The sequence below is a fragment of the Anas acuta genome, chromosome 4, assembly GCF_963932015.1.
Source record: "Anas acuta chromosome 4, bAnaAcu1.1, whole genome shotgun sequence".
NCBI lineage: Eukaryota > Metazoa > Chordata > Aves > Anseriformes > Anatidae > Anas > Anas acuta.
Window position 1 is genome coordinate 33,758,013 of NC_088982.1, and position 15,307 is coordinate 33,773,319.

Consider the following 15,307-nt stretch of genomic DNA (forward strand, 5'->3'; position numbering starts at 1 on the left):
CGTATCATGTCTTTTCTTGTCAACTTGCACAATGCTCCAGGTCTTGAGCAAGACTGACATGACAAAAGGGTTGTATAGCCTGATTTTTAGAAATCTATGCAGAAGGTGAAGTCTTTGTATAGGGACTGATAATAGGAAAATGCAGCATTTTCAGGAGTTGGTCTTCAATAATATCCAATAAAAATCTGTTCGCAAATGAAGTTTTTAAAATAGTGGATATACTGTAGGTTAAAGACGCAAACTACTCCACCCCAAGTGCAATTGTAGATGTTGTGTAACGAGAACAGAAAATAATCTGCACAAATCTTGGGAGACGTACAAGGGTGGTGACCAACAAACAAGTCATCAAAGAGGGGAACTGGTTAGAGATGTTGGCATGTGCTGAAGGTGGTGACAGACTTTGGCACAGGAGGAAAGTGGGGAGGAGGAAGAGTGTGGGGAAAGGGGCTCTTGGCAAGAAAAAAGCAGTATCGCTTGACTCAGGAGCCTGTAATGACAAGACTCCATCCTTGTGACACCTGAAACAGAGGAGCTCACAGTTGCCTCCTGAAGAAGCTTGTGCTAGATGGAGAGGGAAGAAAAACCTTGTAGAACAATAACACTCGGCTCTCCAGTAGGCTATAGTTTTTAATAGTGATACTCAAACATTTTTGCTTGCCAGTCTTTTCCCCTCAGCACCTTCTAATCTCGCTTAATTAATCCATAGTTGCAACGAGAGTCCGGCAGCATGTCTAATGAACAGCATGGATGAGTTTCCCTTACCTGAAACTTTTGAAGATCCTGAAGTGCTAAGCACTTCCTGGCTTGTTGCACTGGGATCTTGACCTGGCACAGAATAAGAATGAAAATATTAGGCACGGAGGTGAGCCTTGAAATGGTAGGAGAAACACCATCATGGGAGCTGACTCCAGTCCTGCAAGAGATGAATATGATGGTGCAGGAAGGCCCTTTCATCGTTATTAACAAATTCACTTCCTTAGAGTCTCTCCTGTCCCAATACTTTCCCCACTTGCAATACATCTGTCCGAACACGTGGGCAGGAACACTGAAAGGATCTCACAAACAGTTATGGCTTGTGCAGGCTACAGGAACTTACTTCTAAATGCTTTACATATGTTCAAATAGTGTAATGATGAAAGTCAAAAGATTTGCATTACTAAATTAGATTACATGTTATAAAGTACCTCTCATATTCAGGAGTTTGTGTTAAGTAGGGACCACAACCAGGGTTCATAAATAGCAATTGTTAATTCAAGTTGGAAGGGTTTAGTTACAAAGGAAACAGATTGCTCTGTTATTTCCAGTTTTCTCATTTTCATCTGTGGTCTAATCCCAATGGATTATAAGGGCAGGATTAAACTTCTAGTTGCATTTTGTAGGTCCTGTATTTAAAAAAAAAAAAAAAAAAAAGTGTGTACTTGAAAGGAAAAGCCTTAAATTTAATATAAAAATCTGTTCCTACTTGTGGAGATTGATTGCAGCAGAGAACAACACGCGGTAACATTAATTTTCCAGGTGAACTTCCGTTACCTGCTGAACCTACTTGCTCCCTTACACGCCTCAGTCTGCAGCTTCCTCTGCAGCGTATGCTTTGCTATGCAAGTTAGGTTTTGCTATCGAAAATTGTGTCAGTTTGCTATGTTTTTGTAATTATATTTAATCCATGTAGTTTTGTTATATGATCCAATCAAGAAAATTGTGGTGAGTGTAGACGTGGCTGAAGAAGTTTGTCAGTAGGAAAGCGTTTTTGTCCATCCCAGCCCAAGCTCATCATCTGTGCATGCTTCTGTCAGTGGTACAATTCTGCATTGTTTGACAATGTCGTTCTTGAAATGGGTAAGCGTTCTTTGAAAAAACTATGCATGGAAAAAAAAAAAAAAGAGGAAAAGGAAAAGAAGAAGAAAATTAGCAAAGCCCTGAAGTTAATTCTAGTCCATTCTTACCAGGAACCACAAATATTTCCTTGGCTTTACATATTTAAGTTTTCTTTCCTGAAATAATTAACTTCATAATTGCACACAAAATACACATTTTTGAATCGGCTATCTTTTCCAATGCTGTATTTGGAAGTAATGCTCTCTTTTAATTACTAAAGAATTTAATCATTTCTTTTTGAAAGGGCAGTAGTTTCTTCTTAATTAAAGTGTGTTTTTACTATTGATGATACCATGTATTACTTGATGGTTATCTCACTTTCCTGAACCCTGTTGCTCCCCTGAAGAATATTGTGTATGTTTACTACTAGTAATCTTTCAATGTGTGGGTACTCAGACCCCTTTCATAACTGTTGTGGTAACAACAAAAAAATTACATAAACTTGCAAAAGAATTGCTTAATGGTATGAAGCGTTCTGGTTTCTACCAAAACCCCAACTACTTAATTTTGTGCCCTTTCCTGGCCTACATAAATTATGCAACCCTCACATCTCAACATCAGTGAATTATGTAGCTCTGCGCACACATCAATTAATTTTGGCCCCATCAACTTCCCACCTTCTGTGTGCTCCTAGCCTCAAATCAGTTTTGCATCTCCCAGCCGCAAGCAGTTAATTTTGTACTCCCAGCAGCTCATATCTGCCCGAACCTGCAGCCCCGCTTCAACTCTTCACCCTCCCCCAGCTGCCTCTCCTCTCCTCTTGCACAGACAGCCAAGCCTCACTCCTGCTGCTGTTGCTGCCACCTTATCTTGCCAAATTTCTCCTCCTCTGGCTCAGCAACGAAGGTCAATTCCAGGTGGCTTCACCTCCAGCCTGTGGTCAGTGGTGGGTCCCCATGCCACCGTGCCTGCTGTGCCCTGAGGGTGGTGGGGTGGTCCTCAGGTGACCTGGGTGTGCTTGTTGCTCCCTGTGCTGTTTCCAATGAGCAAGCTGCAAGATGGAAAGTCCGTCTTCCTGAATGGCCTGTCAGTCCTAGCACTGGGAGCAGCCACCTCCAAACACCTTCTTTATTTCTGCAGATAAAGTGGCGCTGAGGAAGAAGGTGCCACCCTCCATAAAGGCCTCAGTGTTAAAGGTGCTGTGGGTACCAAATGCTACAATAGGCTTCGCTAAGCAACATAGAAGGAGCTCATTTTCCTCCAAAAGAAACTTCAACAGAGCGCAAAAACATCAAGAAAGAGATCTTATTCCCTTAGTGCCAACCTCTATGTGCAGTTCAGTTCTGATTTCTGTGTTATTTTGAGCAAAAAAGGAAAATAAGTCAGTGAGCAGTACACAGACACCTCAACATCTAGCCCAGGAGGATGAGACGATGGCCTGCAAACAAGAGCAGCCTTGGTTTGACATTGCTCTGTGTGCTTTCAGACCAGCGGGCAGCCCACCAGCTCTCCAGCCCACCTGTGGCCTCTCCCTCTGCTCTTAGCTCCTCTGGAGCTTGCCCAAGGGAAAAGCAATGCAACAGCGAAGCAAGGAGCAGTTGGGCAGTGCCCAGGGTCTTCCAGGTTTCCCCATCTGCTTGTCCTGTCATGAGGGCTGGTAGAGACCAGTTCTCAGCAGAATCTGTTTTTCTGTTTGGAAGTAAGCGGAAATTTGACTCTTCTCTCAAGTCAGGTTACCAAATGTTTTCTCTCCCCTCCTTTTTGTCTATGTCTATTTAAGCAGGAAGTGCTACAGAGGCTGCCTTGTGCTTTTTTTGTAGGGTTCCCAGCACATCTGGCTGTCTTGGATAGGGTCCCTAGGCCTGACTGTAACAAAAAGTAATGATAGCATGTTTTAAACTCGGGCCTCCAACTAAGACCGTATATAGAAAACACAAAGCATTTGGGACAAACTGGAGGAAACCCAATTTAAATAACTGAGGAAAAAAATATATTACTTTTTTGACATCTGCAATTGTGCTTTGTAAAATTGGGTGCTGCATCCTGTTAAGAGACTGTATCTCAGCAGAAAGCTGCTAGCTCCAGCTCTCAGTCCCAGCTGGTCAGACTTGCTTTCCATCAAACACTTCTCTGTCCCCCTTGCGCAGCCATGGTCATTCATTAGTGTGAGCTAAGCTGTCTTTAGAAAATGTTCTAATTATCTAGGCTTCCTGATTAAACCTGCTTTGACTTAAAAGAGGTATACCACTGTATTCTTGTGAGCATTTCATGTTTCTTCTAAATAACAGAATTTGCTATGGGCATTTCCTTAAGAGCACACAGAATGCAATTGCAGTATAATTCCGCTCCCTCCAAGCCTAGTCTTGAAGCATGTAAATTTCTCTTTCAAGTTTGTTGGCAAAAAATGGCAACATCCCGATAAATGTATGGCTTAGACACCAAATTACACACTGGTTGAGCTACCATTAGTGTGTCGAGTTGTTCAGTGGCTATACCAAGAGTGCTGTGGCAAGCAGCACTGTCTGATAAGGAAATACGGGTGGCTGGCTGGCTTCTCACTCTTTTTTTGAAGGGATCCAGCATTGGCCATTGCCAGAGATGGGGTACTGGGCTAGATACGGGCCTTTAGGCTTCCCTGTGGAGCCTTGCTCTTTTGCTGCGTAACTCAATGAAACACTCAGAGCTGTGCACTTTCTGCTGAACGTTTTCACATTCTGTTTTAAAAATAACAAGACATCTCTTAACATTCAGGATACATTTTTCCACTCTGAAGCACCACAACAGTCTTTTTAAAGAAACTCTAGGAAGGGTGTTAACTTGATCAATGCTGTGCAGGAAGGAAAGCTCTTTCCTACTATTTTTTCAGCATGACTTTCACTGACATGATCAGGCTGGGAAAAGACTTATTGGCTGACAGCCCAGGACAGCCATGCAATATCTCTAGTCATCTGGAACTCAAACTACTCTGCCCAAGGGAGAACCATAACATAAAAACAATTTAGGTTACATGCTGAATCTTATAAACATTGTTTAGTTTTTAAAAATACTTTTTAAATACTATTTATGCACATTTGCAATGCACATTTTTTTGTCAAATGTCAAGTAGGAAAGACTGGGAGGATTTTTATTTTATTTTTTACTGGAGACAGTTTTTAAAAAATCTTGGAGATTTTTAGAAATACAGGGACACGAGCTTCCTCTCATCTCATAAATCTAAGAGCTTGGCTTCTCCTACGTATCAGATATAATTGCTTTATATATAGATAACATTTACTTTTTGAGCCAGTCCAGAAACCATAGAATCACAGGCAGCTTGATTGAAGGGGGCTTCCAGAGGCCTTGTAGCCCCCCCACTCATCCAGCACGGCACCAGCACAGGCCAGGGATGGCTTGGCTTCATCTAAGCCAAGCCTCCAAAACCTCAAGGACAGAGTTTCTGCAGCCTCCCCAGTGACCTGCCCCAAGGCCACACTTCTCCCCTAGAGAAGAGATTTTTCCTTCAGACCAGTCTGAACCCTTTAAAGCTGCCCATTGTAGTCGTCGTCCCATACACACATATGAGGCTGTAAAGCTGGGGCCTTACCTTGTACCTATTAATTTCAACTATTGAATTTTCAACTCTTGTGGCACAGAAGGGTTCTTCTGACAGTCCAAACCTGATGCCAAAAGGTGTTAAACTACAGTGCTTTTGCATGTCTGTGGTGTTTTGTTTTGTGTTTTGTTGTTTGTTTGTTTGTTTGTTTTTTCTTTCCCTTTTTGAAATATCTCTGGCCTCTGTTTATCATTACCTTACTGTGTGTGAAAACCTGACAGAGTAATCTGCTCTTCTGTATACAGCACTAATAATGTGGGATAAATCAACATGAATACAGAATGTAAGCTTTACTTCAATTTCTTTTTCCTCTGCTTGTTGTCTTGATTGAAGATCTGAACTTGGGATATGTCCATTGCCACCTGTCCTTTTGCCAAGTCCTAACATTCCAGCACACCTTGCAACAAGCCTAAAATTATTATTTTAGGAAAATGACTATAGTTCCTTTATGATGCCTTTTTTCCATAAACTGATATTTCACAAGCTGAATAGCATTACTGTCTTTTCAGTGACTGATTCATTTTTGCATAAGAGAACAACCCCTTGTGCACATAAGCTTGATTGTTCTTGTGTAGTTCTTTGCTTCTGCTGAAATTGTTGTGTGTTTTTTTGTTATTGTTTTTAATCAACTTATGGTTTTTTTACTTTATTGATGTGATGTGTCATTTGTTATAACTTTTCCTGTGACATTTTCATTGCAGGCCTTGCTGAGACCAGGAAGAATAGACAGAATTATCTATGTGCCATTGCCAGATGCAGCCACTCGCGAGGAGATCTTCAAACTTAATTTTCGGTCTATGCCAGTCAGTGAGGAAGTCTGCTTGGTGGAGCTCGTTCAGCACACACACAGATATTCAGGAGCAGAGGTAAAGCTTTCTGTATGGTCGTGGTCACAGAGTCAATGCACAAAATGGTGTTTTTAAAATTGCAATAGCGCATCATCCAAGTATCATTCCTTGAGTCTACCCTAAGTGGTGGGGAGAATTATAAGAAAGACTGTTTGACAGAGTACACCATGATTTCTGTGTTTTTGCTCAGAAAACAGAATAAGACCTGTGTTTGTGTTTTTGTTTGTTTATTTTGTTTTTCTTTCAAGATCTCCATCAGAGTACTGCTGCCAGGGAAAGGGTGAGCCATAGTAAGGTCATGGGTAGCTCTTTTAAGGGTGTGCTGCCAGGATGAGTGCAGGGAGATGGGGGCAAATGTTCCCAGCTGCCCGCACAGTTCAACTGTGCCTCCCTACATCCCCAGGGAGGGACCCTTTTGCATACTATGATTTAGGATTGTGGCAAACAGACTCGGATTGAGGAAGAAGAGACAATTCTCAGACAGCATAAGGGAATTGCAAAGGAGTCACAGATCACTTTTAGGCTCCTATTTTCCTGTTCCATATAATCAAGAGCTCACAGCAGCACTTACTGTTATAGCTCATTGTTGTCAGTTAGTAGCTTCTGACAAAGGATGTCAGGCTGTTACGTCCTGTCCTGGGTAGGGGGAGAAACTTCTTCAGATGCTGCTGCCCGGTAATTATAGTTAGTGGTCAGCATAGTGGTCCCTGAATATTTTTCATGGCAGTGCCTCATGGAAGAATATTTCATGTTTTCTTCATTTTGATTAATTGAAAGTAATTGTTTTACTTCAAAAATGCAGAGAATGTCATTAAGGTTGCCAACTCAACCTCTTAAAAGGTATGAGATACTGGAGTTAATGTTTCCACCTTACTGTAGCCAGTCCTAGTGAATGCATTATCGTACCATCTCTAATTACATAGTCACCTTTTACTTTTTCCATAGCAGAGTGGAAAATGTGATTTGCTTTCCTTAGCTTCCTCCATCTTTCTGTGTGCTGTTTACAAGGGCAAAGCTAAAGCTTTGGCTTGGTTCAAAAGAGGGGGTGACTCTGAAGCGTTTGCATGACTCCTGTGATATTGATGTCCCTTCTCAACTGACTGGCCATTGGCTATGCTGTATGTCTTCCAGGGAAGACATTTAGCTACCACATAAATGGTGGTATGTTTTACAATGCTGCACTGCCCACAAGTAACCTCTGCCTGGTGAGGACACTGCTGTGACTGCTTCTCCAAGTCAAAGGAATGGGGTCAGACCTTGCCATGTGCAGCTGTGGTGTCCAGACAAGCCTCCAGGCTTGTTCCAGGAAGCTGTGTAAGGGCAGGGACCAAAGTCAAATCCACTACAGCCTTCCTCCTCCGCAGCACAGGACAAACTGTGCTCTGGGGACAAATGAATGGGGGCAACGCAGTGAGCAAAGCTATTTTGTGTAGGACTTCAAAGGCAAAGCAGTGAGCAAAACTTTTTTTGTGTAGGACTTCTATTTGCAACAGAATGTGGGATCTTATAATGAAAAAAAAAAAAAAAAAAGAAGGCAGTAATCAACTTCTTATTGCAGGCTTAAATGTTGGTCTAGGGAACTGTTGTAGCTATACTGCCTCTGTGCTGAAGAGTAGTGACTTGAAACATTACTAGGTTTTTACCCCGATGTCAGTGATAAGAGTTTTGCTGCCCTGGGAAAATTTGCCTGCTTCTGGCCAAGATATAAGCCTCCAAAAACATAAATGTAAACATATCCTCTGTTGTGTATGGAAACTGTTTTCTTACCAGGCAACAACTGTAATGCTTGTATTTCAGAAATTCCAAGCATATGGGGATTTCCTTTGGATCTGGGTCAGCCGAGGCTCTAGTGGTGAATTCCTGTGCTTAGCTTAGATAATGAGTCGCAAATGTCTTGGTGCTGGCTTTCTACAGAACCAAAAATAAGTTAATGGGTCATTGAGTACAAGTACAGACTAGTTGCAGGGGAAAAAAGCCTGCCTGTTTCTAATATGGCATTTCTCATGAATTTTGTTCTTTGGCATCATTCAAAGAGTTATAATAATTGGGATGTAAAGAGTAAACACAGAAAAAGCCTCAGTCAGTGTTCCTTGGAAGAATATATAAAAAGTCTTGACAGTTGGCACGCACAGTGGCCAGTTTCATTAAAGCCTTTTCTTCCTAGTGTCTCCAGCTTCCCAGCTTTAGAAATAGTTTCCGCTGTTGAATGGCAAGTTCCCATTCCACTGTTATACCCTTTGTTTGGAAAAGGAATGGAAAATGCTTAGTTTTGTGACTAGAAGATGCTGTATAAATAGGGAGTTTCACGTAAAGATATGTTGAATCCTCCTACCATGAGCTGAATAAACAGCAAGTAAAGTGGATAGTTTAGTACGCATCTGGCTTCCAACTTGGCAATTTTTCAGATCAGATACATGTATATTTTTGCCTGTCGTCACTTATGACCAGTTATCTCTATTCACCTGCTGGATGTATGTTTATCTTAATGAGTACGTTAAAGATATATCGAGATAGCAAAATAGGGTGTTTACTTCCCACTGTTTCATTTGAGAGAAGATGGAAGATAATTTATGAGGGTGAATTAGAATTCCCTTCTCTCAAGTGCAGGTGAAGTCTAATGTTTAAAAAAAAGTGTATTGGTGGACCAATGTCTGTACAGTTAGCTTTTATTATACAAATTGGATAGGTCAAACGAAACTTCAGCTTTCTAGAAATATTTGGATTTGCACTTGATCTTTATTTCCAGGCCCTTCTGAAATGCATGCTGGCATCTCGATAGCTCTGCTTTTGTAAATCTTTTTTTTGTAAATCTTTTTTTGTAAATCTTTTTTTTGTAAATCAGGACAGTGAGAAATAGTTTTTAGAAGTTTCTAAATAGTAAGGTTTGGCCTCGGAGCTGATATTGCCACCAAGAAGCATGCCATCCACCCACTCTGGCAACTTCTTTGGCTACCCTGAAGGCATCTGCCTTTTCCCAGGACTGCCTCAACCTCTTGTTAGCGCAACCAGAGCTTTGCACAGGGTAGGTCTGTTTGCTGTGCGGACGTGTCTACAGTAACTGTACAGCCTGTTAGCTCTTACATGCTGGCCAGGGGGTTTCTCCTGTGTAGTGGTGGAAGAGTCAGAGCTGGTCTTGCCCCTGTTTTTTTTTTTTTTTCTAGGATATTTCCACCAAAGGCCATGCCCAGGCAGCTGCCACCGGGCACGGTTCAGCTAGAGGCTGTGCTGTGCTATCGGCCTCATTCTCCTCTGCTGATGCGGTAGCATTAGCAAGGAGCTCTGGTAGGCATGGAGGAGAAATCTCTTGTCCTTGAGAGTAATGAAAATGGTTAAAGCAGCAAATATCTTGCTGCTTCAAAACTTTTATAAATTAATTCTAGTGTTTCTGCATTTTTTTTAGAGCAAAATTGTACCTTTATATAACTGAAGATTATTTTTAATAGTTTTGAGATGTCTTCATCCAGAGATTGTTCAGTCAGATCATAGCTGAATGATCTAGAGCTCCTATAATTCACGTTGAGTAGTTTTATCTGGCTCATTTCTTATCATGTTTCTGTAAAGTATGATTAAAGATACAAGCACAGGAGCATTTACAAACGAAGTGCAAGTAAAGTGAGTTCTTTGGGTCTCATTAGTTTCCTGTCATGATGTCACTCCAGCTAGCTTGCATTACAGAATATGGGTCTTCCAAAACCTCAGGGGCTCTACCTTCTTCACTTGGGGATCAGTTTAGATTTTTCATGCTTAATGGCTGTTCTCTGTTACAGTAGAAAATGCCAATAGTCTCAGTATGCCTCAGAGGCATATGAGGAGTGTCTGAGGGAACTGGGGGTGTTAGTCTGGAGAAAAGGAGGCTGAGGGGAGCCTCATCACCCTCTAGGACTACATGAAGGGAGGTTGCCATGAGGTATGCATCACTCTCTTTTCTCAGGTGATGAGTGATAGGACGTGAAGCAACAGACTCATTTTGCACCAGGGGAGGTTTAGATTGGATAGCAGGAAGAATTTCTTCACAGAGAGGGTGGTCAGGTGCTGGAACAAGCAGCCCAGAGGTGGTGGAGTCTCCACCCCTGGAGGTATATAAGAGCTGTGTGAGCACGGTGCTTAGGGATGTGGTTTACTGGTGGACTTGGTAGTGTCAGGTGGTGGCTGGATTTGATCTCAAGGGTTTTTTCCAACATAAATGATTCTGTGATTCTAAAACACTTCTTGTGTAAAAATGGACACAATCACATGGACAGAATCTGGTAGGAAATTGCTTGTCATGTGATTTTTAAATTATACATTATCTCCAAATTTTTTTTAAAGGTTAGAAAAAAGGTTAAAGTTGGAACATGGTTTGGCCAAGAGGAAGGACACCAGCCTTTATATATACAAAGACTGATGTCTTTATTAGATTTGTGTTGTGAAGAAAAAAAAAAGGTATAATTTGCAAATGAAATGAAAGGAGCATTCCTTACCTCAAATCCTTAAGAGTTTAATTTGTGAAAAGGGATGAACAAGGGACTAAGACCCTGTTTCACCACTGTAGAAATATTTTATTCTAGTAAGTAGATGGTAAATAAAAAGGAAAATAAACCCAGTAGAGTGATGGACCTTCTTTTATTATGTCACCCCCTGTCAGATTTTGTTTTTGTTACTGTAGTGAAAGCAGTACAGAGAGGGAGGTTTTAGGTAGAAACTGAAACCAAGTGCTGAGTTGAGTTTAAAGATGGTTAGAAATAATAAAATTTAAATATTCTGGATATCATTGTAATATTCTTAAGACAAGTGTGGTTGTAAAAATAAGCTAATGGGACCGGCGGGTTTTAAATTGGTGGAAAGCAGGTCATGGTGAAAGCAGAGGCTGACATTGTTTCTATAGTATTATCAGTTTCCATGCTTACAGGAAACAATAGTAAAGCGGGAACCTGGGAACCTGTAAATCTTTCACTGGTTCTTAGTCGAAGTAGAATAGTTAATGTAAAAAATATCTTTCTCACTTTGCAATAACTCTCAATGGGAACACAGAGAGGAAAAAAAAAAAAAAAGCTAATGAACGTTTGCTCTGGCTCAAATGAGTGCACGGTTGATGCCAAAAAAGTATCTTTGCAGCAGCACACTAGCTCTAATCAACTGAAGCCTTTGACTATTAAAATATTTATTTCAAAACATACATGTACTTGTTTATCAGATACTGACATATTTGAACTACAAATTTAAAAGAAACCAAACACCCAAACCAACCAAAACCTTCCAAAGCTCCTCTCTTTCTCACACAGGAAGCCAGCAACTACAAAAGAAGTGAGGATGTATTCCTTTATAGGTGTGTGGGATGGCAAACAAGGCTTTAAGAGATTGGGAAGAAAACAGTCTCTCTTTCCTAAAGTGCATCTTAAATAGAGGTGAGGGAGGGCTTAGATATAGGAAAGGCAAGACAGCTGGCAAATTACGATGTGTTATCTTCTTTATATCTAGCTTGCCATGAAGGAAAAGATCTTCCAAATTTAGGGGAAAAGCTTTCTAGTTAACATTTTTTAAGGGCAATGGATCTAGTCCTATATACATGTAGCAGCCTACAAAGACAGACTTCAGGGGAAAAAAAAGGCAAGAGTAAAGGTTCTGTGACTCTGGAAATCATATCTTAGCTGAAGCTCGTGGTTTTCATTTTTAAGCACGAGGATGTTTGTTCCTTTTGTGCTTAATTATGCTAGATGCAGAGCATGTTCAATTCCCATTGACTTCAACAGGTGTTGAAAGTGCTTAACATATCAAGCTTGGGACTGGACCCTCAAATTTTTAGCTTCTAAGATACATATATACAAACACATACACACACATACAAAAAAAGAAAAAAAAAGAAAAAAAAAGAAAAACCTTGTGTCTTATCAGAAACGTATGATTTTAAAATATGCTTTGGTAGTTAAAGCATCTGTGGCTCAAGTGACTCTTGCTGGACACTTCAGGATGGCCTTGCCATCTGAAGGAGTCCTGCTTATCCTCACGTCAGGGCACAGTATTATCCTGAATTACAACTTTCAAAATGAAGGACACCATCAAATTGAAACGCAGCAAGATTAAGGCCTCAGATGAACCTCCGAAGCTTCTCTTGGATTGATGGATAGGATCTATTAATTTATATCACTCATTGAAAAGTGAACATTTTTGTGTGGGTGGGTGTGGAAAAGAGACTCAGCCTTCATCCAGTGTGGGTAATAAGGGATCACCACCTTCCTACACACGTTTATCAGCACCAAGGATGTGTTTGGCACAGGTGGCTGGAAGGTGAGGAAATACCTGGCATTCAAAGTGTTTTCCGAGTGTCAGTGTTTGGTATAAACGAGATGAATCACTTGAAAGGAAATAACTAACTACACAGGACTTCCCATGGGATTTTGCTTACTGCCGGTCTCGCAAGAACCTCGTACGTGCAGAATGTGCTTGGACAGACTGGGAACGAGGGCAGTGTGAGTGCCTGGGTAATCACTCATCGGCACAAGGGTGTCGTGGCATTGCGTCGCATCTCCCCGTTCTCCTCAGTAGCCCAAGATCTGGTTCCGTTCCCATGTTTTGCAGAGATGGGGCTGGGAATTGTTCGCCCTAAGCGGGCTGATTTTCATCATGTCTTGTCTCAGCCGAGACCCAAAAAAGATCTGTGTTCCTCCTGTATGCTTTCATCCCATGGATATATAAAACAGGGTCACAAATTGGCATGTTTATGCAAAATGTAGGGCTTGGTATACAGAAGAGTGTTTGCACTAAAATTTATGCATGGCTTGCTCATCTGGGAAAGAACATTTTATCCTTCAGTGAGATAATGATTTGCTAATAGTTTAATCAAGCAGAGGAGATTTAATGCATCTGGCTGAAGGGACATTAGCGTTTCTGAAAAGGTCAGACCCATTAACAGCTCAGGAGGATACCGTCGACACTGCTTCCTAAACAGCTCAAAGAACAGCCATCCTTAGAGGAACTTGGGGAAAATGCCAGAGGGAATTTGAATGAGCCCCTGAGTGTGCACTGAGCAACATTTAGGTATAAAACTTAGCCTGCTTCTCAGACCTGGGATTTGAGTCCAAAGAGCTGAACGTTTGGATTCTGTAATTGCCGAACCCCTTGGGGTGCAGGGACCTCTAGAACTAATTTCAGTCTTAGTTAACTCTTTTAATGGTGTTGTCTGCCCAGATTCTGTACAGGGGTACTTGGATTTGCATTTATGCTCGCCGTGCCTTTGCAGGGTTGATTTGTGTTGCACACCCGTCTGGATGGAGAGCCTGCAACACGAGCACCTGTGGTGCACGGGGCAAGCAGTCCTCAGTCGGCAGGGCTGCTCCCTTGTGATGAGCTTTTAGGGAGCTACTGCTAAATGTGGTAATTTCACCAAAAAAGCCGAGGCTGCAGGGGACAGCCACTGCTGAGCACGGCCTGCTGGCTATACCATTTGCCTCTTCCTCCTCTTTCCTTTCCCCTCACTTTTCCAGGGCACTTTTTATGCAGCAGAGTTACCAGGAGCTCCACTTCGCTGCGGATAGCGAGGGAAGTGTGTTGCCAGCACAGCGGGGGGCTGCTCAGCTGTCACTACAGCAGAGGCGTATAAAAGAGGGACCTTGACTGATACTCTGTCAGCCAGCTTCACTTGCCCTCTACTCTTGCCTGTGGCTTTGCTGCTTTATTGTCCTGTTTTTGGCTGTGACTCCAGTAATGGAAAAACATGTTGCTCTTTAAAAGCAGATGGGAATTCATTCCTGAAGGAAAAATGTCTCTTTAGGCTACTGCTATTGTTTTCTTTTAGTTTTATTTTTTGCCTGTGAGTTATTTCTAGCAACTTCTAATTTAATTCATTTTTCTTCTTCTTCTTTTTCTTTTATTTTTTTTTTCAATCTGACAGCAGGGATTATTCTTCAGTGGCTTATATCACACACTTTCCATACACCAATAAGTATAAATGTGGGTATGTAACGTTCAGAGTCAAAACAGCATGTACAGTCATCAGGAAGGAATTGAAAACATTGATTTATTTATATCTTTTGAAGTATTTTCATTTACATAATATAAAGGCTCATATCAGTGCAGAGTGCTAGAATTTGCCTTTATGTTTAAAAATAAAAAAGGAAGAAAAATAAATCCAACACATTTTCTCTCAGTGATCTGTCTTTTTGATTTAAGCCTGTAGTGCTGACACTTGATCTTGTAAGTTATGATGTGTAGTTGAGTATGGAGCTAGAAAGGAGCTTGCTGCTTTGAGTTTGACTCAACTCAAGTCCTAAAGTATAAGACAAGGCATACAAATTAGAGAAAGTGAGCAAAAAGTCATTGCCATTGCATTTGCTAGACAGTGAAATCTTGACCCTTGACTCTTATGCCCCAACTTCAGAGCCAGATTCTTAATGTATACAAGTTGTTGTAAATACTGAATATGTCTTAGTACATTAGCAAAAGATCTGCCCAAAGTTTTTAGTATCATTTTCTGTGAAACCACTGTTTTGTATTCATCTTTTTCATAAACAGGAGGGAAAAAAGTAAATATTCTTACATCTCTATTGTTGTTTCCCATATCCTGAGATTAAAGCATGCCTGGCTGGCTGAAGTCTCTGTTATGATTACTTTTAATAGTATGCAATGTCTGACTGTCAGCGTTCAGTCTAGCTTTTTCTACGTGTATGTACGTTTTCCTCGTCGGATATGCTGAGGATTGCAAGGGGCTTTCCCACAGAGACAGCACCGAGGCATCAGCTCGGCCAGGAGAGCTGCAGAGGGCTCCCTGCTTCTCTGGTAAAATTGCCTTGTCAGTCTTAACAGAATCCGTCCTCTGTAAACAAGGGTAGTTCTTGGACAATAATATCCAGGAGAGTTCTCATTATTATTTTAGTTGGCACTAGGAATATTTAAATGCACTACCTGAAGGCTAACACAGGTAGGATGTTTATAACCTGTGAAACTATACAGAGGAACACCTTGTGCTGACCTACTTGTGTTGCTGGTGCTGTGCCAGCTAAATTGCCGTCAAGGTGGAAGAAATGTTAATGAATGGCAGAGGAATAATAGAGCCCAGGAATAAAAGCTTATTAATCTA

The 15,307-nt window shown here is 41.3% G+C and overlaps 1 protein-coding gene across 2 annotated transcripts in view; it reads left to right on the forward strand.

Moving 5' to 3' along the window:
- Positions 1-15,307, forward strand: part of AFG2A (AFG2 AAA ATPase homolog A) — a 188,607-nt gene that overhangs the window by 146,104 nt on the left and 27,196 nt on the right. For both annotated transcript variants that reach the window (XM_068680657.1, XM_068680658.1), the window contains exon 15: positions 6,109-6,273. In XM_068680657.1, the coding sequence (XP_068536758.1) occupies positions 6,109-6,273 (165 nt within the window). The remainder of the gene's footprint in view (positions 1-6,108; positions 6,274-15,307) is intronic.